Source organism: Odontesthes bonariensis, chromosome 2 (assembly GCF_027942865.1).
Source record: "Odontesthes bonariensis isolate fOdoBon6 chromosome 2, fOdoBon6.hap1, whole genome shotgun sequence".
NCBI lineage: Eukaryota > Metazoa > Chordata > Actinopteri > Atheriniformes > Atherinopsidae > Odontesthes > Odontesthes bonariensis.
In genome coordinates, this window is record NC_134507.1 from 15,553,951 (window position 1) to 15,581,461 (window position 27,511).

Genomic DNA, 27,511 nt, shown 5'->3' on the forward strand with positions numbered 1-27,511 from the left:
GACTGCTTTCATGAGAGCAACTGCATGTGAAGGGATAAGGGATCATAACTGAACAGTCGCACTGTAAAAAGAGAAAAAAAAAGTGTTGAACACAGTGATGGTTGTGCCGTAAAAAGGACGGACTTTAGACCTAATCGTGATTTTTAGTTTTGTTATTGACAGGACGTATGTTGGTCTAAATCTTGCGTCGCACAAATGCTCATAATCGAAAGCACAGCACTTAACTGCTCCATCCAACCCCCCTCCTTCCTCCTTATGTGGACTTTGTGCCTTCTTAAATCCAAGACTTGAGCATAACCTCTGCTCTGATGTGGAGACGCCCATCTGAGTTGCACTTTGCAGGAGGCTTGACTGACATGACCGTTTCAGTGGCTGGATGTGTTGATCTTTTTGTAAAAATACAGCCACATTCCTTTCCATGTACAATGATCTCCCACAAAGAAAGTTCCAAGCAGCAAAATATACTAAGGTCCAAGGTTTTCATTTAAGATACCGGCTTGGGAAAAGCCCATATGACAGATCACATTTTATGTTACTGGGAGTCTACTAGAGATATCACAACATAAGCTTATCTCATAGCACAGCTACTAGACGTCAGTATGTTTTATCATGCAAGTATAGATTGTAATAACTTGTACGTATAATCTATGATGTCACTCCTTGAAAGGGCAATGTGACTGTCACTGAATGATGATCGCTCTTTTTGCATCAGATTGTCAGATACTGAACGCCTGTGTGACATTGTTTATATCTTCGTCGCACTGCTAAACAGACTGTGCCTCAACAAGGGCAACACATTGAATAACAATGTTATTTAATGTGTTGCATATTTTAAACACAAAATGATGATTGAATCTTTTTTTTTTTTTTTTCCACCATTGTTGGCCATCTGCTCCAGGTTCTGATGTATACCTCCTGACAAACAGCTCTGTTCTCTATAACTCACTTTTGCATTACCTTACCTTTAGAAAGCCTATGGGACCGTCCACCTGTGCTGAATGAACATCAGTTAAGTATGTTTTGTTCAAGTGAAGGGGCTGTTAGCTGGCTGAAAAACCAGCTGGCCATCTTTTCTTCAGTCCTGCTGTCCCTTGAAGAGGCTAGATGACCGCTTATCGTAAAATCCTGCAGACATTTGTGCCGACGTTGTGATGTTTTACTGTGAATTTGATGCATCGCCCTCATCTTTAGAAAACGTATTATTCTAAATGGAGTTGGCTGCATAAACCTTCTCAGTGGGTGAAATCAGCAGCTCTCTTGTTGCCTGCTGCTGCCTCATCTGTTTGCCAAACTATTCCCTGGATCCAGTTTCACCGTGTTCATTTACAAACTACTGACTGATGGAGTTTGTGGTGGCTCATGTTTGGCTTTTATTCAGTCTTAAAGTACACAAGAGGAAAAAAAGCACCCGATCAGATGTCACTTTCAGTGGAATATTTTGCTTTGCACAAAAAGAAAGGGACGCATACCGTATCTGCTGGGAACAAAGACGATTAGACAAAGATGAACCTCATAAAATACAAACTGTTTGTCTTTATTTTCAGTTGCATTATATAAGTATTATGTTTGGTGTCACAAATATTAATGAGTTGCAGATACCAAACATCAAGTAAATCAATTAAAATTGAAATGTACTCAATCTGTGACATTAAATCTTCATCTGCAAAGTAAAAAATAGCTCAAATGTAAACATCTTTTCGGCAAACGTGCATTGAACTGTTGACAGTCGCTTACGTCACAGTGGAAGGGTTTGATGTGGCCGTGCCAGTGGATCTGCTGTAAGACAGCGGTGTGAATCAGAGTGCTGCTCAGCTCATTATCCGATCGAGAGAACCTGAGCTGTCTTAAGCGTGAAGGCAGAAACGATAAGTCTCTCGGCTTAATCTACATCAAAGTATTTATCTTAAGATATTTGGTATCAAAACTGCTGGAGGAGTAAATGTTCCTAAAGTTGATCCAGGATAGCAAAGCAAATGCAGAACATTCATAATGGTGACTCAAAAAACTGATCAAAAACGTATGTTAGACAAGTGAGTGTAACGGGGGGGAACTGACTGATAATAAGAATGGAAGCAGAATTACATAATTAAAACATCAGGTGACAAACTGTAACATGATTTGAGTCATTGCTGAAGACCTTAGGTTATAAAGCATCCAGAGTATGACTGCCCTCTGTAACTATTCTATCAGTATCAACTCAAAGAAGGCTGAAGGTAACATGAGGTTGTAGAAATGTTGCCCGCGGCATGATTTTATATTCCACAGTATCCCAGGAGTCTTATGAGCCATGTGGGATTTTTCACATGCCTGTGTATAAAGCACACAAACTGTTGGTGACAAACCAGGACATAATGAGGTGCTTTTGTGTATTAAGAATGTTATTTTGTGTATTTAAATGCCTAGAATAAATACCATTTGCTTATTTTGCCCTCTTGTCTCCCAGAGCCAGCCCTCTCTTATCCATCCTGGTAGCATATTGCTCTTTATTGACTTCACTTCTTGAATCAAACCAGCGTCATTGTTCCACGTGAATGATGGCTGAATGAAATGGATGACTGTGTTTTTTTTTTTTTTTTTTTAGTGGACTTTGTACTGTAATGGTGTGTTCTGTCAGCAATAACTGTGCTGTGCCCATGAATACAGTTGTGAGGATATGTGTGATGAATTGCCTTCTGTCATCTCTGCCCCTCCTTGTGTCCTTTGTCTCCTGCTACCCATTGGTGTCGGAGGCAGTAACGGCCTCTCTGATTGGTGGATGCCGATTGTGGTTTCTAACCGCTTTAGTGGCTGACTCTTTGTCTCCAAAACAGTAAGGGATTCAAAGGGACGAAGCTGTGTCTGACTGGGCATGTGTGTGGTGATGCTGGACAGGCTTAAGCAGGGTTACACTTTGGATCTTTGAGGTTAAGCTCAGTCTGCAGAGCAGAGGGAGTCTATTTAAAGGACAACACCTCCCTCTCTTGAATGATTCAACATTTTGCCCCTCCCCCACTTCTCATCAAGATCAGCTGGAGGAAGTGGTGGCTCAGCCAATAGGATAACAGTAGCAGATTGACTCTGTGTGTTTCTCCAGCTGAGAGGGGAAGCAAGTCTGGACATGTAGCAGCAGCAGCTCTGCCTCTGTGTTTGTGTGTTTTGAAAGAAAATGTAGGGCAGCCACTTGTTCTCCCTCCGCTGTCTCGCTTCCTATCTTTTCCTCTGTCTTTGTTTCTGCTCTGTGCTGCAGTCGCCGTGGCGACTGCTGACATTGTTGCCGCAGCTCCACTTCCTTATTTGCCGAGCCTTGGCTCTTTCTCTGGGATTCTCCGTGTGGACTCATCTCGTGGATTTTCAGAAGGGGCATGTAACCTCCCCAAGGATCTGTTGTCTGTGTGGGTGTGGGTGTTTGATTGTGTGTGAAAGAGAGGTGAGGTGGCATCAGGACACAGCCATGAATTCCTGCTGGAAAATGAAAATTCAGGTACTGATCCTTGTTCTTAATGGTGTTGCTGTCTTTGTGTTGTTTTTGTCGACGATACTGATGTCAGTCTTGTTATTGTTGTGATTCTTTTCTTCATGCGAGTGCGAACTAGGGACGGTGATAACAAAAGGGAGGTGGGAGCTTGTTGTTTCCATTCACTGGTCGTTATGGCGAGGCCTTTTGTCTCCGTGGTGATGGCAGAGTGCTTGTGCTGCATTTGCCAAGAGATAGAGGAGTAGCCAGAAATGTGTGTTTTGTTTTAGTTTTTTTTTTTGTCTTTTTGTGTGTTTGTTTCATCCATTTTTGGGAGTTATAGAATTTTGTGTGTAGGTGGCTCTTCAAAAACCTCAATGCACATTTAATGCATATGCACGGGATGTTTGTATGCATGTCTTTGCGGTTCAGAAGAGCATCTGCCATCCCTTCAGTGTGAAAGGTTGACCCACTTTTTCCTCCGCTGCTGCCCTTTGTTCAGGATGAGTGGGGGTGAACAGGATAGAACTGCCCACAAGCCTTGTTATCTGTTTGAGTTTTGTGGGTGTTTGATGACAGATTGCCAAACCATAGGACATTATAAGATCCCATATCTGCTCGGACTCTGTCCCACACAAAGATTTACAAAGCCCTCGTCCTTGCCAGAGGGTTTTCCTCTTCGCTCATTTGCTTTGACGTTAAACTGTACTTGTGTGAGAATGCAAAAAGAGGCCGAAGCTCTGGCGGGGTGCTGCTCCAACTGCAAACAGAAACTACAGACACACACAAGGCCTCGTTGGAAGAGCAGGCAGACAAATATTCTCCCTCTCAGTCCACAGCTTAGCATATCACATCATCGACTGATGAACCAAATCGCGGAGCTTTGTGTCAAATCTGCAGCTGGGCGGCGGGAGGGGGAGATTAGTGCAGTCACGTGTCAGCACACAGCTTAAAACCTGTTCTACAGGGGAGATATGATGAAGAGGTGGCACAAGTTGGAGAAGGCTGGACAAAAGAGGATGCAGAGAACGTTTGTTTTCAATGATGTGGGTTACTTGCAACGTGGATATTTTGTTGAGTTAGTTTGACATTTGCCGCCACTTTTATCTTTTGTCAAAGCAATCACTGGAGATTACATCTCTACCTGATTTTCATACCATTTTAAGTCTATTCAAATGGTTTGGCATACCAGTGCATGTTTTGCCAAAGTTTTGAGTGGAGTGGAACAAAATGTAAACAGCAAAACCTGTCCCTCAACATTTTCGCTGTCCCTGGCTGGGAGGCCCAAAATGAAGCAGGCGCTGTTCAACATTGTTGTAATGTAGCACAGCTTGATAACTACTGTATGCAACTGCAATATTTTACTGCCCATAGCACCCATTGGCTGGTTGATGCACAGCTCTGTGGACTAGTTACTTTTCTAATCCATAAAAGTTTGATTTTAAAGATCTGGACTCAGTCGGCTACAGAGTGAACCGAAACCAAAGAACCTTCCTTTGCTGTGTTCTCTTCCACTTCTGCTTCTTGTTTTTCTTCTTCCCCTGAGTATGATGTTAGCATTCTTCAGAATTTAGCTCTCATGCTGGTCATAGTCATTGCACAAGATACTGCTACAGAAGAAAATGAAATCTCAAGTTCTCCGAGGCTTTAAATGGGGTCGTAGGATTCCTTTTGTTGATGCTTTTCTGCACAGCTGCTAAGTGCTACTAGCCATAAAGATGCTGCTTAGTGGTGTTGAGCCCCATGTTAGTGAAATAATCTATTGCTCAGAGCTGTTGAAGTAAGAATTTGCAGAATTGTTGTTTTACACCAGTAATCTTTTAATACAAGTCTTTGTTGAGTTGGCCTCATTGCTTCTGTTAGCGTTTCTGCGAGCCTCAGATTGGAGGATTTTATCACAAGTCGACGGAGGGCTCGGATACTAATAATGCAGCTGATCAGGAGGCACTGCACTGAACCATCTGTGGCTTCATTTTCTTTCTATGACTCGCGTCATGTGGAAGAGGAAAAAAAAAAACGAGATTTTGCTAATGAGGAAATGTGACCTCGCCGCAGAGTCACAATAATATTTCAGTAGATTCTGATATCTGCTGCTTCCTTTATTGAATAGACACACCCTTGATTTAGCCTTTATCATACATCCCTTTTGGACTTGCGTCTCCTGCTCAAATCTGCCTTTTACCATGGGTCTGCTGCTTTTAAATTAGACTGGTTTTGCACTTCTGCAAGCCATACTTAGCCCTACTGGAATAGATCATCATAGTACTTTATATATCCATCCATGTCTCCCCTTACTGTATCCTGTTTGGACATACTAATGTAATTATGCCTAAGATGAAAGGAGATGAGGGATCGAGCAGCAGCAGGAGCAGGAGGAGGAGGATGAGGGGAAGGGGGAGGTGGTGATGGGAAAGCACAAGTATACATCCTGCTGATGAGCACACAGATAGACACTCTCATTCACACAGACAAGTGCAAAAGCTGTTGACTTGTGCTCCAAGTCGGGGGTTGTTTCCTTCTCCCCTTACTTGAGTTTGATGTGGTTTATGAATCGCATTGAAATGCGTACACGCAGGTGCTGCAGACTAACATTTTGGGGGCAGCAGTTTTGATTTGTTAATTCTCTGCTCAGTAGACAAACAGTTAGCTGTTTTGTAGAATCACCTCCTCTGAACTGAGTGAACCTTGCAGAATGTAACATCCATGTCCTTTTCCCTTCCAGGCACAGCCATTTCTTTTTTTAAATTTTATTCTTTTTATGCGTCTGTGGTCAGGCAGACTCTGGTTGTTGTTAGTGCACATAGTTGTAATTTCTCATCTGGTCGTTCGCTCCTGCCCAGCTGCCCACTCAGTCAGCCTGCATTTCCTCCATAAGTGGCCTCCGGACACTGACAGGGACAGGAAACCACAGAAAGGCAAACTTCCTCTCCTGATGGCACTCACTGTTGTGGATATGGTGAGGGAGGAACTAATTGATAAAATGTTTGCTCGAATGTCTTGTTTAGCTGTGTGTGATGCAAATTTCAGCTGTATTTTCTGGCTAACATGGCGAACAACAGTTCGTCACGACTAACTTTACATTGCTGGAATTTGTTTTATACTATTCTCTCGGAGTTGATGCAATTCAGGCAGAGGAATGTCAGCTGTGTGCCTGGCATGGCAATCTTGTGTCGACTTGTTTTCAGCCAAAAAGCAAAGTGGTGGCCTCGTTTTCAGATCTGCATTTTGCACAATGATCAGGCCAAGAAGGATCACAGTATGCTCAGGCCATTTATTTCAGGGAAACTTTTCAAATGTAAACGCATCACCATGTTCAGTCTGACGCAGGCTCAGCTCTCTATCTGTTGTCATACCTGCAGAATCGCAGGCTTTGCTCAGCTTTACCTGTCAGCTGATTGCCTATATTTTTAACTCGGGACATTTAACTAGAAGGAGCGTAGCCATGTTTGTCTGTTGAGCTTGGTTAAGGGTGAGACCTGTGAAGACCTGAAATGTTTGTTGTCTTACTAAAACTAGATTACAGACTAGAATAAGTTTGTCATACAGTCAAAAGCAGGCTAAGGGAAAGCAGAAATTATGTTGAATCTATATTGTGGATGGGGAGGTTCTGGCTGCATAGAACATGCCTATTGCCAGATTGAATTAGTTGTTTTCATATCGTCTACAGTTGCTCATCTGCAGTTTTGGTTTTAACTCACTTGACTTAAACAAAGAAGCTGGCTAAAAATGCTCTAAAAGTCCTCTGTATAATATCCAATGGTTATTAGTTCAAGAACACAAAATAAAGGTTTTCTTTTCTATCTAAGGTGATATTTGTTTTTTTTATTTTATTTTTTTTTGGGGGGGGGGGGGATTCTGGGGCTGACAAGGAGACATGTATACCTATTTTCTTTACAGCTAGCATTGATGTTGTATAGTACTGAGTCGTACCATAATATAGTGCTTGCATGTGGGTTTTATTTTTGCACATTTTTATGTATGTAGCAGGTTTTTTTTTTTTTTTTTTTCTTAAACCTAAATCAAGTTTGCCTTGTTGTTGAGCTGCATGTTATTGAGCTGTGGTGATTATCTAATTATACAGCGTCTGGTTAATGGAGGAGTTCAGCAGCTTGTGGAAGTCTCTTGGAGGTCTTATACATTTATTGAGAAAGAACAATGGTGGAAAAATAACAGTGTCGCACACACATGCACTAACTACGAATTTCCCTGATTTAAATTCTCTTGCAGTCATCTCATTATCTCCATTTGAAAGCAGTCATTTATTTTGCTCCTCTCTTGCTTACTTTGTGTATTCCTCAAATTTATTATTATTTTTTTTTTTAATCTCCTCCCTGTTTTTCTTGTTAGACTGTCAGCAATTTATCACTGGAGATGAAGTGTGTTCTTTTGTGCTGTTTCAACTGAGGGCCTGTCACAGAAGTCAACTCTCTGTGTTAGGGAACAGGCTGTTTGTTTAACTCTCATTCTAATTTTCTTTTGAAATAGGTTGTAGACCTCGGTAGAAATAGTACTTACAGTACATCGGAGTCCCTCCTCAACATAGCTTGCGTTGGATGGAGGCCACTTTCAAGAATTGTCTGACAAAAATAAATTCGTACTGTTTTGAGTTGTCCTTTGACTGCCTCTTTTCTTGCTCTTGACATTATGGTTGGAGGACTCCAAAAGCATTGTTTGCGAGAGTGACTTTATTAACGTCTTGATTCAAACCCTCTCTCTATTAAAATTGCAGAGCTGCAGTGTAGGGGTGGTTCTCGGTAATTGGATAGCGCAGTGAGTTGTCTCTGTGGTGGCTTCAAGCCAACGTTTGCTCTTTTCTTTTCCAAGCTTGAAGCAAGTTGTAGTATTCATGATGCATTTAGGAGTGATCAAATTATTCCAGGCAACAGAAATGTTTCCCTCTACTTGTTGCTGGTAATAATGGTAGATTTTTTTTTTAAATTTTCTTTTTCCACCAGTGGAAGCCCTATGATTCAGTGCTGCTAGAAAGAGCACTAGTGCTGATTATTTACAGCCAGAAAAACAAACTCGAGCACCATGCCTGTCTCTAGGATGTCCAGGTTCAAGAACAGACGCAACAAGTCTGGACAAAATATAAAACAAACAGTTTAGATAGAGCAATAAGGTCTTTGATTTGTGTATATTTTAGTTCCTTTGAAATGTCAAGCAGATCTGATTCGTTCCATCCTGTTGTGTCGGGAAGTTTGTCAAGTCAATTTTTGTGTCTGTTGTTGCTGTAAACAGCTGCTCGCTGACTGTAAGAGTTTCAGGTTTGTATTCTGGGAAGCCTCAAGCAGAAGCTGTAGGCTTCCACTCTTGCATAACGCTGGTGGGAAATGGTGCATTTGGTGGTAGGATTCACTTCTCTGAAACAGGATTTGGAAACAAAGTTAGACACTTTTGCCTTTGGTGTTAATGCAGTTGTCTAATTTGTATGGTTCTTGCAGGGGTTTTTTTTGTCTCCTTTTCCTAGTTAGTTCTACAACGGCGTTGACATTTATATCTCCTGGAGTTAGATTTGAAGACTGCAATTTGTATTCAGAGAAGAAAACCAACACATTTTGAAGCTGTCACTCTGAATTTAGAGGAACTGGGATGGACACTTCGGTGAACACTGTTATTTGCAGCTCTAAATTATATTGTTTCTGGTCTCTGTAAAAGCTGCTTAAGTGTCCGCATAATCGTGCAATGTCAAACTTTTAAGGTTACAGCAAACAACTGTTTTCATATTTATCCATCTAGCTTTAGCAGTCACGTTTAGAAGTGCCTATTTTAATTTATAAGACGATATGGTGACGTTGTAAAGTCCAAAGATGTTTAAATTAAGGTGACATTAAAGAGAGAAGAGTTCAGCCCAGTCTGACATCTCCATCAAATATCACATTGTGTTTAAAAAAAATAAAAATAAAAAAAAGTTTGGTTAGAAGAATGAAACTTTGCTGAAGAGGGTTAAATTCGCAAAGGCTTTAGCTTTCTGAGATCCTTGCATAAAAGCAAGCTAAGCTCTCCTCCCTGTGGGCCAAGAAGAGAGTCCTGAAAAACACAGTGATCCCTCTGAATATGACCTCGTCTCATATAAGCTTCCTTTTTTACAAGCTTGAGTCTTTAGAGTCCAGTCTGAAAGTTGTGTTATCCAAGGCTTCGCCTGCTAACAGACCCACAGAGGAGGTGAAGAAAGACGGACACGGCCCACTGTGAAACCTGAGCCCTCTTTTATCAGAATTATGCATGAGTCCACTGAATAAGGCCTCTACTTTTTTTTAGCCTCCAGTCTTGATGGCAGGGTAGGTGACTCCCAGACCTTGTATTGTGGGTGACACAGCTTAAAAGAGATTGTTCTTCAAGTGAAATTCACTTTGAAAAAAGGGCAATTGATACCCACTGGCTACTCATCTTTCATCATCCATGCTCAGTTTCTCTCTTCCCATCACTGCTGTCTCTAACAGTCTCAAGTCCATTTGTGGCCTTGTTATTTCCAAAAACCCTCAATTTGGCCATGTCTGCTTGTTACTTCCTTTCTGACCAAGAATGAAGGATTAAGGACAAGGATCATCAATTTGCTCTATTCTTTTGCTCTGCCTTTTTGTCCTTGACTGTCATCTCTAGAAAACCTCATTTGGATGCCGTTAAACAATGTGACAATTGATTTGCTGAACAAATTGCCCCCATGGAGAACTGTATTTACCATTCTGTGGTATTGTATTGACTGAACTGAAGAAGTAATCGCATAAAAATGGTGAAGAGCTGCTCAATTCAATAGTGCAGACAGACTGAAATCATGTCCCTCTATGCGGCTAAAGTACCAGTTTTTAGACCTTTTCCATCCTTTTTTATGCATTTCTGTATGTGAATGCAAAGCTTAAAGTTGTATCACTGCATCGGCCTGAAGATTAAAAGATTAATTCCGTTTAATATTGGGCATGATGTCCATAAGTTTGCAGCTGACATGTTAAAAGCAGCAGAAAATGGTGGGTTGACTTTAATCTTTTTAAGACGCTGTGTACTCTCAGAGAGTTGGCGGTAACAAATGGATGACATGTCTGTGTTTTAACTGCCTTGACTATGAATTCCCTGCCATTTTTTCCTGTAAGATTTTAAAAGGTTTAAAGGTCAAGAATTTGTGTGTTTTGTACTCTATTTAATCACATCATTGCATTTAAGCAGCTCTAGCTCTGAGTTATTATCAACATTGTTTGGGATAGTTTGGGTGTATTGAGATGCAGCATGCATGCATGTTATAAGTATACAGCGCACGCCCGTGTGTGTTGTGTTTACATGTCCTTGGGCTTTTCGTGAGATGAGAGGAAAATAAAGACTGAGACGGAAAGAAGCAGGGAGGCAGAGGAAGATGGAGAAACTTGGCAAATGTAATAGTTATATCACCGTGGCAACTACACACCAATGGGGCCCGTGAAGATGTGAAATAGTTATAATTGGTACTTTCATGGTGGAGGTTACCCTGCAGACACATCTTAACAACACAAAGAAAGTCCTTTAATTTCTACACAAACAGATCTTGTCATATTTGTGGGGTAAACACGTGTGGAACTGTTTTCAAGTGTGGTTCTTGATGTGTCTTTCGAGGCACAGGTGAATTTTTATAATTGGAAAAACGGGTAATCACTTCAAACAGGACCCCTCTGTCATTGACACACTGTCTGACCAAAGTCTGCAGGCCAAAAACAACCAGTGAAATACCAGCAGAAGGGGTGTCTCCATAGAGAAATGTATCGCCTCACACTTGGGGTTATAATGGATCTGTGATATTATTATCGTTATCATTATTATTATTATTTTTTTTTTTTCTCGTGCAAAATAATAGTCTGTTTTTTTTTTTCTATGATGGCTCTAATTTTACGCCACTGAGTCCGTTGGGCCAATCGTAACCATCTGTCTAATATGAGATGGGTTTGCTGTGATAAGACACGGGCGTGTTGTTTAAGCATGTTGCTAAGTGCTACATCACACATTTAATTTTTCTGATTGATGTGACTTTTGTCAAACTGTATCAAAATTGCTCTTTGGACATAACACCTCGCAGACATAAAAAAAAAAAAAGAGATTTCAGATCATTATATATTTGTTTGATGATACAAAGAAACTAATGGAGTTTTCTTTGAAATGGGAAGTGTTCTTATTTGATTTGATTTATTGGTGATTCTTAAATGAATATTATATTAGGTTGAAAAGTTGAAGGAAAAACAGAACAACAGAGCTGATTTCTCTCTGTACGGATTTGTTCATGCTTGTGCACATGCCCTGTCCGACCCGTTGTGAACTCAGCATTATGTAACTGTGATTGATTGCTTATTAAGGAAGCATGCATGGCTCTAGCACCAATACTGACTGCACCACAACACCCCAGCGGCTGTTTATCTCAGTCTCTGATGCGAACAGAGAACATTGGGGGAGAATCAAGGGTCATTAAAGCCTCAAAACACAACATGACAGCGCTGAGCACTGGAAGTATTTGCTTGTTTCACTTCCTGGGTAATGATGCAAATATTGTGACACCGCTTGATTTGGAGTTTGGACGGGCGCGTTATAAAATCAGCCGTTCGTCCTTTTTGTCTCGTGCCAGAATAACTAGATTTACTGACTTAGGATGCCAAACGGCTGAGGCTTACAGGCCCCCCGAGCTGCTGTAAAATGTAGCTTGAATCAGTCCTCATGAATCAGTCTTCTCTAATCCTGCCCTGATTTTCCCTTTTTTTTTTTTTTTCCTCATTCACATCACCATGTGCACACAAAAAATACTAACCGTACTTGTCCTCTGATACCAGCATGGGATTGACATTTTTGGATTTTAGTGAACAAACGTTAATCTTTGTCTCATACTTATAAAAGTAATGAGACACAAGCTCTACTTCATGTTTAGAGCAAATTGTCAAATACGCTAACATGCTAAGCCAAGCTAGTGAGCATGGTAAATGACATCGCCGCATTGTAACTGCTGAACATGGGGTAATTAGCATATTAAGTATGAATTAGGAAGTTGATGTGACAAGTGGTTATTCTATAGAATCATTTATTAGAAATAAATGGCACTTAAGATGATAGTAAAATGTCTGTTTGCTGTGTTTACTGTACAAATCATGTGGAATGTTTCTTTTTTTTTCCTGGAAGTATGCTTCACTCATGGTCTCTCCATCTTTTACAGAATGAAAAGCCTCTGGGTCATTCAGCAAGCAGGTCCAGCAATATATCAAAGGTGAGTAAAACCCATCCAACTGAAGATAATAAAAAAACAAAAAAAACAATCTGAAATAAAGATGTAGCTGCAGCCTGGCACTATGACTGAGAAAAGGCAGCCAATAAATGCTTGAAGGTTTCAGCGAGGTGAGCTGTGAAGGAAGGCAGATTGACAGAACTGATAGACATGCAGCTGAGTGAGATCATCTGATGGATAACTGCCCTCTTTCAGATCACTTTGTTTCAAACAGAGCTTCTCATCCAATGAAGCTCTTTGACTCTTGTCTTCTATTCCGTTCTCTACTTTCTTCTCCGTCACGAATTTGCTGTCGTTTCATTCACTGGAAGCGGCTTTTGAGTATCAACGCTATATAAAACCAATCTATTATTGTTGCATCCTGAAAGGTAACGATAATTCCCAAGTGTGTCCATTGAAGCACAGAAACAAAGAAAGGGTAACACAATACACTAGGTTCTAAGCATTTCATCTTCCAGATACTGCAGCAGTAGCATTGATGACAGTGTTTTCTTCTCGACTTTCGTCTTAGAGTAGTTGGAGGTAACCTTCATGTAGCAGCGACACCTCTGTGATGGAGAAGAATGCAACTACTGGCACATCGACTCCCGCCACCATAAATAGCCGGCACGAAATCGTGACGTCATCGACACCGCTCGCGCTAGCAGACGCGGCAACCACGCTCTAGCCTTAAGGCTCCATATTTTGAGCCCGTGCTCTCCTGAGCCTCTTAAAGGATCAAACCTTTAACTTGTGCTAATAGATGTCAGGGTCATTTTGTCACCACAGGACAGCTCTTAGAAATAATATTTGATCCAAGAGTCATTTGCTCTTTAAACGTGAGCAAGATTGGCGTTATGGCACCCAAGTGGGAAATGTACTGATCATTTACAAAGCAACAGTCATGGTTAAACATTAACACTGTTTCCTAAAACCGTGTTCAATAAGTGCCACTCCATAGATAAAGATGTACAAAGTGATTGTTTATAGCTTTGTTTTATTGAATTAAAAAAGCTTATGTTGTTGAATCCTCTGCTCAGTAAGTGATATGCACCTGGCTTCAGTCATCCAAGGTATATCATGTAATTCATAATGGGAAATTGTGAATCTGAACTAAAATTTCCTTTTAACAAAGCACTTAGAAAAGTTCCTACTTTACAGTAAAATTAATAAATGCAGAACAGAAAATGAGGTTTTGCAGTTTTGGTAGCTTTACTCCTGAGATGAGATTTTCCATCCATCCATTCCACTCCACCACAGCTTTATTAGAGATGATATCATTCCACAACCCCAACTGCAGTGAGTAGAAAGTCTTTCGAAGTAGAACAATAAGTGAGTCAGATTAGTTATTCTGAACTAGTGCTCACAGGGTTGTATTGCGTGTCAAACTTGTGACTGTCGGTAAACGCCTCAAAATCGGTGACCTTTGTTGGTTAAAAAAAAATGAACTTGGTCTGCTGGTTTTTAACCCCATTTTGCTTTCATGGAGGAGTTTGACTTGAATTTCTTAATTCACTTTCTGTGGTATTTTTTTCCACAGTTTGTATTGCGAAACCTAACTTTGGATCAGAAAAGTGTACATCACAAAGATCCGTGTACATCACAAAGATCCTAACATCCCAGAATGTTGAACTCTCTTCACTGAAAGACTGTTTAAAAGTTCTAATGAGCAGTTTTACATCGGGAAGCGTTGGATAACTTGTGGGATCCATATGGCTGCTGCACCGCAAACTAAAGATCAACATGTGCAATTTATCCTGTGAGTGGATTATGGCAGACTAACAACAAGAATCTCCCCCAGACCACAATCCTGCAGAAGTCTTTTCTTTCTTTCTTTTTTTCTTTCCTTAGATCTGCCAGATATGTTGAATGTGGAAAAAAACTGATGGTTTCAAATGTATTTTTCTTGGTGAGATGAGAAAAGTAGTGATAGCTGAGAGGTAACTGTCAAGAAAGTCATTGTTGGATTGATTAGTTAGAATGTCCTAAGCTTGATTAAAACTGGACTTCTGAAGTTGGTAAGAATAAGAAAGTTTGCTTACTGTACGAAGTGTCTATCTGTAATCCTTAACCTCTGATCACCCTCGCTACCAAACATATCATCGCTGGAATTTGCTGACCTCTTCGGTCAGCAAACCAGCAGTGTTTTGCTTTTGTTTTTGTGTCTGTGGAGAGAGCAAAAAAAGTGCCAATTAGGAGGCAGAAGTCACTTTCTTCCCTCATCTCAAGTTTACTTTCTATACACACAGACACATGAGTGCCAGGACTCTCATTTGCAAATGCAGGAATTGATGTCATTAGATGGCGGTATGCAGACACATTGTCACAGTGTCCTCACTAGACCACCATTCCTCTGACAGATGTGTGTGCTAAATGGAGAGGTAGACATGAAGTATTAGGACTGCTCTTAAGTTTGAAAGCTTTCATTAATTATCCCAGGTCCCTCTGCCAGCTGGTGTCTCCTACTACTCCCTAAAGGGAAATGCAACTGACTAGTTTTAAATCTGAATTAATTGTTCTCTGGATGAACGAGTCTATGGAGTCTCTTCTGTTGAAGAGAGTGTGTCAGCTTGTGAGGGGAAAATTGCTGTATTGAAATGGTAGGACAAATTGGAAACCCAAACAAAAAAGCAGCTCAATAAACTCTTGATGGATGCTGTCAATGAAAAGAATTCAGCAGTGGATTTTGTTATTTCTGTGCAATATATTCTTAGTAACACACAATCTTCCTGAGCCCGTATTCCCTGCGAGCTGCTACAGAACTGAGATTGTATTCATGTGCGCAGTATATTTATAAGTCCCCCCACTCGCTGCAGCATTGGCAGGATGAGATGAAAGGTTTTCAGATTTCCAGCAGTGACTCAAATGTTCCCTTAGCTGAAAGAATAAGAAAAATGTAGGTCAATTTAATTTGTCTTGCAACACACTAGATCACAGTAAAATATACAGCTGATGAGGCCTTGGGTTAATTTACACGTGTGCCTCGTCACTTTGAGCTGCTTATGAAAGTTCTTATGGATGATCTCAAATGACACTCGACTGTTTTCGCTCATTTTCATGTGAGCTCTGGCTCAAAATAAGGACAGGCAAACAAACGCCGAATTGCTGCACATGGCTTGGATTCAAACTGAACATTGGCTTTTGTTGGATCAAATCATAAAATGAGTACACTTGTATCCAGTTGTTGACCTACTTAAAAGGTATGTCTCTATATAAATGACCGAGAGGAGTATTTGGCCCAACTGTATTTTAGATGGTCTGAAATCCCAAACATGTTAAGAATTTGCTTATTCTGTCCAAGCTCCACTTTTCCACTGATGGCCTGGTGGGTTATTTGGGGTCTCTCTGGTGTGGACTTTCTGTGGAAGAGTGACTCATAAATGCATCTAATTTCTTCGTATTCGGACTCCCGTAGGAAAAGCTGGCATGAGACACACTCACACACCAAAGTGTGAGATTTATATAACAGGAAAACAAACAGTGTGTAGCCAGAGGGTGAACACTTTCATAAAGATGATATTGCCTCCATCAGTGAGCTTGTCACTGTGGGGGATTAAGGTGTGTGATATTAGATAATAATGTATGTCCAGAACCAAAAACTCATTATCTCTCGCCTGCTGCAGACTTTGTTCATTGGTTAATTTACTCAATAACTGATGGTTATCAAGCTGTTGAGACATAAGTTGATCAGAGAATTATAGAAGAGGAACGCTGGGTGAATAAACCTCATTTTTACATGCTACATGTGAGAATGCTCCATGTTGTCGATATTTATATGTATAAAAGCAGCTCTGGAGTGTTAACTGAGCAGAGTGTAGGCTGAGGATTGCCAGCTGACTTGGCGTGAGCTGATATTTGAACCGGCGAGGTCAGGAGGCTTAGCCATAGCCCTTTCCCTCCTTAGCACAGAGCCAGGAAGCTGTGTGATGCCTCCTACACAGTTTTGGAAGGAATTAAAGCATTACAGTCCTCATAAAGACACAAAGTAGCGATGCAGCGCTCAGTGGGATGCCACTGATTTTCAGCCAAACATCTGGTCGTGCTCTCAAATTGAGGCTGCAGCCGTTTTGCAGTATTACAGGCTTGTTGTTGCAGTGCACAACCCGGGTCTGTCCCGATGATCTCTACACGACCTGCCAGTCCATTTAGCCTGGGAAACCAGTGATGTTGAAACCACGCGCGAAGCCAAGACAATATTTTGAGGGAAGTGCAATCGATGTTTTAAGAAGTACATCTTCTTTTCTTTTCTTCCTTTATTTTGCAGCGTTGCTTGTTTATACAAGTTTCAGCTTAAGCAGGATCTGTTTCTCGAGGAACTCGGCTTGCAATGCTGCAAAATAAAACTTATGGAGATTAGGCAAAAAAAACAAAAACAACCCAGACTCTGTCGGAATTGGATTTTCTCTCTTAAGATGTCGGATCGTATTTACAGTCACTGATACAAAGGTGCGTCAAGCTGCCAGTGCGATTTTGGGATTGCATCTCTGAGTTTTCTGTGATGAAATTAACTGCAGTAATTCTGTCCTGAAAAACAAATATGGACATAATTTATTTAGATTATATATATTTTTTTTTACTTCTCGGGAGGGGTATTGTGCAGCCTATGCTTTGGTCTAGTCGAGTGGTATGTTCCTCTGGTTACAGGTGGATTGTTTTTGTTTTTTCTTCTGAACATTTATTGATATTTTGGCACTCGAGTCCAAAATAAATTTCCCCAAGGGAACAATAAAGTATCGTCGCGTCGTATCACAACCTTTATACTTATAAATGGTATTTATACACACTTTCTTGTCTTGACCAGAACACCAAACCTAAATAAAAAGCAAAAATGCGCTCGTTTTAGGAGAAGAAACAATAAGATAATAAAAAAGAAGTTATGTTTCACGAAATTATTTCATTAGACTTCTCCCAGTCATATTATTCATTATCAAGCATCATGTCAGATTCAATGCCACTAACAAATTCTGTTGAGCAACAACAAACAGAGCACTGCGGAGGGTGCATAGTGTTTGCCTAAGTATCGCTGAAAGGTGTCTGGAGAATTATGTGCAGCATTGTTTGTTTGTTTTTTATATTATTTATCCTAATATGTATCTTGACATAGGCTTGTAAACTCAAATATTTCGCTAAATTATACCAAACAAAATGAATAATATCACCAAAGTCTGTTATTCACAGCAATTAAATGCAGTTTTACAGATTCTGTGCAACATTTGCTGTATTTTTTACCCTTGCACTGCTAACTCTGCCATCATACAAAGTGATCCGTGACCAAACGCTTTATTTCCTCATTGCTGCCGTGTGTCTCAGACAAGACTAACACAAGTTAATAAAGAGTATTTCTATATCCTTGATTCTGTAAATGGTAGCTTTTTTGATTTATGGGGAAGGACTTTCCTTTGGTAAAATCAAAGGTTTCATGACGGAAACGGTTGTACATGAACACGCATGTTAAAACAATAGGTTGGTATGGTCTCTCTACCTTAAAGAGAGATATCGCTGACACTTTGAAAAACGTGTCGAGGAGTTGAAGCAGCTACACTGACCGCCAATTTCTTCAAGCTCACATGAGGTGTCATTGAAGCAGATGGACGAGCGTGATTTTTAAGACTGTCTGAAGTGCCATAAAAATGACGGGCCAATCAAATCCACCAGCTTTCCAGCAGCTCCCTGCACAGACTGCTGCTACCAGATCAGCCTGATTAAGACTATATTATCCTTTTTAGTTTCTCAATAAAAATCCAGTTGTTTTTGTATGAAACCCATTCAATGGAATAGCCTAAAAAAAAAAAAAAAAAGCATAGTACATTTGTGTTGCTTGGTGTGACTAGAAAAGATTACCGTTGGTGTGTGATTGAAGTTTGCAAAGGTGTGCCTCAGGTTCTGACTTGTTTGATCATATGGTACCAGTGTGTAATCACTACAACTAGCTTTCACTTTTGAACAATCTTCTCCTTCGTTTCTTTTCACTTCATGTTATTGCTGCAATTGGAACATAACTATAATATATATATATATATATATATATATATATATATATATATATATATATATATATATATATATATATTACTGTTTGCGTTCGGGTGTCATCAAATACACAACAGGGGTCCGCACTTTCAGTAAGCTACAACACCTTGTTGGAGCCAGACAGGAGCTTCAAATTAAAAAAAAAAAAAAATTAAAGAAAGATCTGAATATATAAGCCACATTTGTAATAGAATCCTACAAGACGAACGGGAATTAAACTCGTCTGTTTGAAAAGGGACTTCAGCTGTGTTATTAGTTGTGTGCTCAATCAGCACAAAGCTTTTAGCTTGGTGCTATGCTAACCTAATCAGCTGCTGGCGATAGCTTTATAATGCATGGAGCTCACGGTGGTTTGAACGCTTTTCTTTTGTTTTGTTGTTTTTACCCTGGTAACTATGCTATTCCAGCTTTTGTCAGAACTGTTGCTGCTGAGATGACCTTGAATATGGCCTTTTTTTTTTAAAAATTTAAACAGACTATTTGATTGTGAAAGTGCTATTGTTGAAATGCTTTTGGGATGCCGTCTACCACCAAGGCCAATACCCTAATTTGCAGTTTTGGAGAAAATGATCAGATAGCTTTGATGTTTGGCTTTTTTTTTTTCCCCTATCATGCTTCATCTCTCAATGACATTGCACTATATGCTTCTTTGTAGTTTTTGTGTATTCTTGCTGGCAGTCAAACATAACTGAAAACATAATTGTGCCTCTGCCCTCGCCTCAAGGATTTCATAAATCAAACATCAGATTAGAATGCGACATTAAAATGATGCTGGTTAAGACGAGTAAACTTTGCCACCCTTGACTGATCTTTGATGCTTATTCTCTGCAACGCTTTCCTTCTGGCATCTTGTCAACATCTGGTGCGTTCAGATTGTTAGTGGAAGTTTCTCTCTGGGAACCAGTGATTAATTGCTCCTGCTATATTTTAAAAAGTAATCCTTGAAAGGCCTCGACGGTTAGAAATGAGCAGTCATTCTCTGCAGATGGGGGCTGTAATAATCTGCGGCAACAACGGATGTGAGAATGGAGTTTTTGAGGAACAAGGTAAACGCGCAACAAGTGTAAAAGAGGAAATGTATGCGTGTTTGTAGGCCTGAAGTGCTCAAAGAGAAAGGTTAAATAAGTAGTGGTGGCACTCGAGAAAAAGGTCTTCATTAGAGTGAGTATTGTGTCAGGCTGTATTATATCTAATTAGCACATTGGAGCCAAACAAACACAACTAAAAGGAAATCTGTGAGTGTCAAAATGCTTGCTTTCACCGTTTCTTTTTCTAAAGTAAATTGTGGCAAAGGCTCCAGAGGGGGAAAAAAAAAAAGTTGAGATAACATTGTCTGCAGTGCTTTTAGTTATTTGTTAAATGTAGGCGCTCGTTTCTTCATCAAGCTTCCTGTCACAAGCCGTTATCAAAGATTGAAACAGGCTGTTAACGGGAAGTTAATCATTACTACCTCAACTATATTATCCCATATCCTCTTATCGAACTGCTCTGAGCTGGTTACTTATTGGCTAACGTGCATGAGATGACAAGGTGAATGATTAACAGGGGCAAAGCATCAAATAAAAACCATCAAATGGCAAAGCAAAAACATGATCTACTTTTTTTTTTTTTTTTTTCTCCTTAAACCTGACGTTATCAGCTACATGTTCTTAGTTATTGTTGAAGTGTAGAGCTAACAGAGTTGTCAGTCTTTATAGTCAGATAATGTATTACTTTCAAAATAATAACACTTCACATTTCAAATTTGATTGTTCATTTTACATTTATAGTCCAGCCTCCTGCCTGTGCTCCTAACAGCAGCTTCGATAGTGAGCAATGGAATTAGAAATAATTAAATAATAAAGCGGGGGTATGTGGATTTAGTGAAACTGCAACCAAATTAAAGGGCAAGAAAACAAAAGAAGGAGATCACGTCTTTGTGCTTTGGTGTGCAAGAGGAAAAGGCACGTTAAAGGGACACTGCTGTTCATGTACACGCAGATAAACAGGATGAAGGGCATAGCTGGACACTGAGGTCACTATTGATCAGTGTCGGGGAATGAGCTATAAATTTTCCCTGAGTTAGAAAATTAAATCAATAGGTAATTAGTCTCTTGTCGAAATCACCAGCACCCCCCTTCATGTCTTTGTTGGCTGCTTAAACCCTATCTGATGCCATTCTTCATGTTTCAAAATGTTTGCAAATCCAGCACAAGTTTTGAAAAAAAATAGTTTCCTTTTAAAACCCCAGACCCTTTTAGGCAGTCCTCACTTTTTAATCAGTGTTGGTGAAGGCTGCACTAGCTGTTATTGAATGTTTTGTTCAAGCATAACGGCCTTGTGGCTGAAGATGCATTTTTTTTTTTAAAAGATTCTTCACAGCCTCAGATACTCGATCCCTCTTTTTCCTCAGCACCTCGTTCTTCATAACTTTCACTATCTCCTCAGCACCTGTCCCAGTGCTGGCCTGATGTTTTTTGACAGATTTTGCGTGGCGCGACCTTAATTTCATCGAGTAACTGTCAGTTTTGTGTTCTTCCTTTCTTTGCGCATAAGCATGTGACGTGCTTTTACTCTGTCTTTATGGATCAGACTCAGACACTGATTGACTCATTATTCTCAGCCCACAGTACTGCTCCCAGCACAACTGGAAATGTGATTTGGTCCTGCTTGTTGCGTAATACTGTATGTATTTCACATTAGGTTCTCACAGGTCTTGTTTAATTTTTTTTTTGCCTAAACTACCTGTTTTTTGTGCATGTTTTGCTACTCAGGCGGGGAGCCCAACTTCAGTCAATGCTCCATGCAGTTTCTCGAGGACATCTGTTTCCCCCTCAAGCCAGGACATCTGCAGGTACAAACCACTTCAACCTCAATTCACCCCAGTTTTTTGTTTTTTTTTGTTTGTTTTTGTATCCACTGTGATATGAGTGCAATGATTTGAACCCGTTTATCAGTCCGTTCCTGGTGAGGTTCCTTTTTAGTGGGATTTACCTTTGTCGACCAGTACACTGTTACTGTGGGAAGCAGCTTTGGTTGCATGTAAACTGCTGTAAAATGGGTTTCATAGTAACATGGATCAAGCAGTGTTTGCTATTATCAGTCGAAACCTTTTTATCTCCTTTTTTTTGGGGGGGGGGGGTTAAATTTCTCCATTTTAAAACACATTGTCTTTTCCATTTCTCTTTTTTTGTCCCTTCCCGCATGCTCGCCTACTCTCCATTTCCTCTGTTGTCTGTCATGCCATCCTCTTTTTCGTAAACACACTCGCACATTCACAACAACAGCCAGGATCAGGAAGCTCACAAGCAGACTGCAGTGGTTCTGCTGAACTCTAACGGTAAAGCTTGTCAAGGTTCAGGATGTGTTTCAGTGACCACCCTCTGCACAGACACCCTGTCAGCCTCCAGGCAAAACAAACAGCGGGACTGGCTGTCCCTGCTCCGCCCGGCCTCTGTCAGCATTCGACCCAACAGCTCACTCAGGTTTTCACTGTCTCTGAATGACGTGGGCCAGCGCGTGGACAGCCTTTGCCGCGGTCTGCACTTCATAGATCGCACATGCTCTGAAGGAGAGCTGGATGTGAAGCCCGAGCCTGCGGAGTGCCCTGGCTCTGAGCGAAGGGCGCACACACTCAACGGCAAGCTGGCCGCAGCCCCCACACACCAGAGCCCAAAACCTCCCCCCTCAACACGCACTCACCCTCACCTTGTCCCCTCCTTCACCAACAACTACAAATACATGCTGGGCGTCCCTCCCACCAACAGTCTCTCATCTGAGCCTCCTGCCACTGTCCCTCATTTTCCCAACACTCACCTCCAGCCTCCTCTCAACCCGGGCCCCAACTTCCTCCGTCTCCTCCTTCCCTTCTCTCGCTCCTCTACATCAGCCAGCCTGCAATGCTCTGAGCTGGGCAGCTACGCTTCCCACCTCCACATCACCAAGTCCTCTAGTGGCCTGCTGGAAGGCACCGAGTCAGGGTTCCCCTCCCAGGATCCACTGGGAGATGACGACGTCTTTGAAGCTGATCAGCCCGAATCAGTTCCAAGGGGAATGGGCCAGCTGGCATTCCCAGGAGCAGTCACTGTGGCTGGGTCAGGTGCTCTTCAAGCCCCTTTGTGCTATATGGATGAAGACAGTGACCTGGAGTGCTGTTCATCCCCCTTATCAGAGAAAACAGCGCCACTCTCGCCCTTTTCCCTATCTGGGGACTTCTGCAGGTGGGTGACTGTCTGGATGGTGTAATCCGCACCCACCCTTCCTGTGACTTGTGCAGTTTATTTAGCAGTAGACCCCACAGCTCCGTGGAGTAGTGGAGAGCTCCTCATCCCGTAGTGTAACCACCCAGCAGATATCTTCCACCGCAGCACTATTTGGGCCCTTCTCAGAATGGAGCTGTTATTCAGAAAAACCTGACTTAGATCTACACACATCTTTGTCCACTTCCTCCCCGGTTGTCCTGATTGAAGCCCATGTGTCTGTCGAGAGCAAAATTGCAATATAATATAATTTCATTCCATTTAATTTAATTTCACCACACTGTTATCTCAGTGCTCCGCCATGTTTTTCCATTGTGCCGTCAAGCTGTGTTTTCAAAATAATTAATAATCATGCTAGATCAATGACGCAGTGAGGTGTCGTATATAGGCTGCACAAAATTGGGATGGATTTTTGCTCATAAGCTCTGAGCTTTGCAGTGGGAATAGGGGCTATAGCAATGTTGAGAAATGGATGTAGGGGAAGAGGTTAGTTTAGGAATGGAATGGTTCTGAGGAGTGAACTGCGTTACTGTCTGGGGAAACAGCCAGACTTTGGCAGAGAGTGGACTGCACATTGAACAGGAATCCATCTGGGTCAGCAAGGCAACCTGTCTTATTGTTGAAACCAGGCCCTGTTAGACAGGACAGATTGTTTGTAGTATTTGATTACAGATCAGGTCATGGCCGCATGACCTCCACTGATGAGGATTATAGCCGTAGATAATGATTGGCTGCCAATAACAGGAATTCTGAGCATCACATTGAGCCCTTCTGGGTTCCAGCATCCATCTGCCAGTATGTTATCTGGCAGCAGTCCACTGATATGATGAGATTTAAGTAGTTCAATATCAGTTGTATACATCTGTTTTACTCAGCCCCCTCAGCTGTGGTCTGTTCATGCACCGCTCTCCAATTTATGCTCACCAAAGGCTGATGTTGAAAAATAGGCTTCGAATTGCCAAGGCGTAGGTCGGAGATCCAGCGATAGATTACTGGCTTCAAAGAACTTCTAGCTGTGCACACGCCTACACACGAACACAAGTGCATCATGCTGTCTCTGTCAGGTGGCTTGAAACGTGAGCTCAGACCTGAGGCTGACCTCACCTGTAAAACTGTGTGGGAGGGTGTTTTCCACAGTAGTACAGCCGGGTTGATTATTAGCCAGCTCTTTTGTTGATAACATATCAGAGTAATGGTTGGAAGTCTGATAAGAATAAACTTCCTCATCAGAATAATCAGAATTTAGAGAAATGGGGTGAAAACAGCATGGTGATTTTAATCAAAATACACAGTCATCATTAAATGTTTCCAAAGACTATTACAGTTAATATTTTAAGACCTGCTTAAATTACATCTTATGTGCTTTGGCTGTTGCTCTTGGTGAAACATTGTTACGTTACTGAAAATGTTGCCATCAAAAAGGGTCTATATGGGCATCGTCTGGACACATTTGGGTCATTTCATTGACATCACATTACCCTTCCAGTTCACATCAGAACGTTTTTTTTTTTATTTTTACCCAAATCCTTCTGCTCCCCTCTAATTCCTCCATCGTCATCGATTGGGGCCCTTTGAAATATTATTTCTGACCTCAATCATCACTTTTATCCCACTGGATTGGGTGTACGGTTGTAATAAAGATGCACGATGCCCTAAAGATAATTTTGCTAAACGTAAGAAGATGCATATTTTTAAAGTGGACATGTATTTTTGTTGATTTGAGCAGCAAATCTTCATTTGCTTTTCATCCTGTGGGTTTTGTGGTTGTTCAATACAACCTTCAACCCAATCCAGACAAAGACGTGTGATTGGTGATGCTTAGAAGATACATTAGAAACCATTTTGGTGAGAGCCGAACTTCACACAATCATAACTAAAACAATATTTGGGAAAAGAGTTTCAAGATTTGCATGAATTCTTTTTTTTTTTTTTTTTTATTATTAAATCAAGAAAAACTGACGTGATCCGGAGTTTCAAATGACCTTTTAGTTTTTCATCTGACAATCACGAGTAACCTGTCGCGTAGATTGCAATAACTGCATCTTCCTTACATCTTTTCTTTGGACTACCTTTTCACCTTATCTGGTTCGGTTTTCACCTCCTCCTCTAAGCGTCTTATGGTTTTAGGTTTACACACTTGCATCACTGACTTGTTGACAGCTCTACAGGCGAGTCGTTCCACTGAGGTTTTAGCTAAACAAAAAAAAACATTTACAGGATACCTTTTTTAAAGCTTTCATTTCTGACATTAGAAACAGAGTCTGTGATTCTTTTCTCCAGGCAATAAATGGCTCCCCAGCAAATTATAGATTCTCTTTTAGAGTGAGCCTGGCCATACAAAGAAACAAGTAGCCGCTGAAGACGTGAAGAGAAAGGAAAGGAGGAAAAGAGGCGCCGACTTGCAGTGCTGATCCCACTAATTCAGTTGTGTGTATCATTGATCATTGCGTCAGCATGAGCTTAAACTGAGAATAGAACACCTCATAATCATCAGCCACATGAAGCTCTGCAGAGCAAAAGAAAACGGATGATTATGATCATTCATTTGCAAAAAGAGAGAACAAACATAAACATTTCAGGATGAGAGTAAGCCTAGGAAAAGCTGCAGGGAGGAGGATCTTAAAACGGCACATCGAGTGAAGGCAGTGCAGACTATCTGCCTGCCACAGGAGAAAAAAGGATGAGGAAACCGAAAAAGGGAGAACAGGAAGAAAGCGAATGCCTCAGCAGGGCTGTACTGTTCTGTTGCCGAGCTAGTTTCCCTTCTCAGCTTTTAGTGCTTGTAATTTCCCAATTCTGTTTTGCTTCTCACTTTTTAATGTGGACATAATGTAACAATTCTTTTGTCATCATGATATGTTTGGAATATACTGCTGCAGACACAAATCTGGTTAATTTTGCTGCAATTTAATAATATGGTTTTTGATGTGCAGATAGTTGTATGACCAGCCTGAACTTTCAGTGATTATCTTCAAAGTCCCTTCTGAAGCAATTTACATACAATGCTGGGTTGTTGTTTTTTTAGATGATAAATGAAAATCAACATTTCTCAGCAGAAACATCTTCTACTCTACATTGTTCGCTGATCATCCTATTTCCATTTTGGTTCCATACTGAGGTGTAAGGATTTTCCTGTGGGTTTTTTTTTTTTTTTAGCAACAACATGGGGATAATTTGTCAAATGTGTTCATTTCAAAAGGCAGCAAATGTTGATGAAAGCGCCAACTGGCCCATTTCCTCAGGCAGATTGTTTTTTTTCTCCCTTTTTTTTCTTTTTTTATGAAATGGGAGTACAGTAAGCATGGGATGAGAATCTGCAGTTCATCATCTCGTTATCCATGAAAACTAACAAACAAAACAGCCTACCCATAACCAAAAAAAAAAAGCTTCCATCGGAGATGTTTAATCGTGCCTCCTGTCTCCTTTAATCCCCCACTCCTTCCACCTCCTCCTCTATGGGAAATTACCTATTTTTATCCTCCTTTCACTTTGTCTCCTTAATCTTGTAACGCTTTGGCCAGATCAGTGAAGTCTGCAAATAGACTTTATCTCGCTCACTCACTTTCTTGCATGTGGATGCGCATGTGCTTCTTCATGCACTCTTATCCTCTTCTGAACTGGGATAAAGAAGATCCCATCTGAACACCCTGCTCCCTTCTCCTTCTCCACCTCCCCCCCCCCCCCCCCCCCCCTTCCTCCATGCTGGTTTCTAACTCTTGAGAGACGTGCCTCTGCTCTCTCCAGCTCACAGGGAGGAAAACCCAACTGATGCCAATCTTGGTGTACACTTCCATCTGTCTGTTTCAATCCGCTTCCAAGGATTTGCAAATTTTTTATTTATTTTTTTTGTCCCTTTACATTTTGTATCTGTTTAACTACGATACATCTGTGGACACATGTGCATTTTTACAGTTACAGCTCAACCGCTTTAACTCGCTTTAGAATCACCTCACTGGTCTATACCGATGCAGTCCTAACCAAAGTCCTGTCACCTCTCAGACAGTGTCCAATATGTGCAATTTAAAAAAAAATGAGTGGCAGTCCTCTTTAGTCTGAAATTAGGGGGGAAAAGTGTGTTCCTTTCACTGACAAAAATACCTTCTTAGAAGAAAACACCTTATCGAATGTTCCAGTTGTCGGTGTTTGTGTTCAGGATATCTTACAGAAGACTTGGCAACAATCTGCAGGGACTTAACGTCACTAAAACCTCTTAAATCCAACATAAATGCAGGTTTGGCTGCGGTATTGCTACAAATACCTGATTAGTGAAGCAAGTAGTTTTTCTGTCCAACATTTGTGGAGGTGCACTGCAGCGATACAAAGCCCCAGATACTGTACTTATTCACGAACAGATTGTGGAAAAGCTCAGTTTTGTTCAAACGGATTGTGTGTATTTGCGTGTTTCTCCATAACTATTGAGTAACTGGAATCTTTATGAAAAATGGGACATGTTAAACTTTCAAAACTACAGAAACTGGTCTTCTCAGTTCCCAAAAGAGTGTGTTACATTAGGAGGTGATGCAACACAGGGGAAAAAACATGCTCTTGTCCCAACAGCTTTTAAACATTTTGCTGACAATCGGTTAAAGATGAGCACTTATTTAT

The 27,511-nt window shown here is 40.9% G+C and overlaps 1 protein-coding gene across 3 annotated transcripts in view; it reads left to right on the forward strand.

Moving 5' to 3' along the window:
- The window catches only part of marchf8 (membrane-associated ring finger (C3HC4) 8), a 74,969-nt gene that overhangs the window by 39,256 nt on the left and 8,202 nt on the right, over positions 1-27,511 (forward strand). For 2 of the 3 annotated variants that reach the window (XM_075478285.1, XM_075478286.1), the window contains exons 3-4: positions 12,591-12,641; positions 21,422-21,501. In XM_075478285.1, coding sequence (XP_075334400.1) covers positions 12,591-12,641; positions 21,422-21,501 — 131 coding nt within the window. Of the gene's footprint in view, positions 1-12,590; positions 12,642-21,421; positions 21,533-21,944; positions 22,705-22,746; positions 22,868-27,511 lie in introns of all 3 variants that reach the window. The other variant, XM_075478284.1, reaches the window with a different exon arrangement.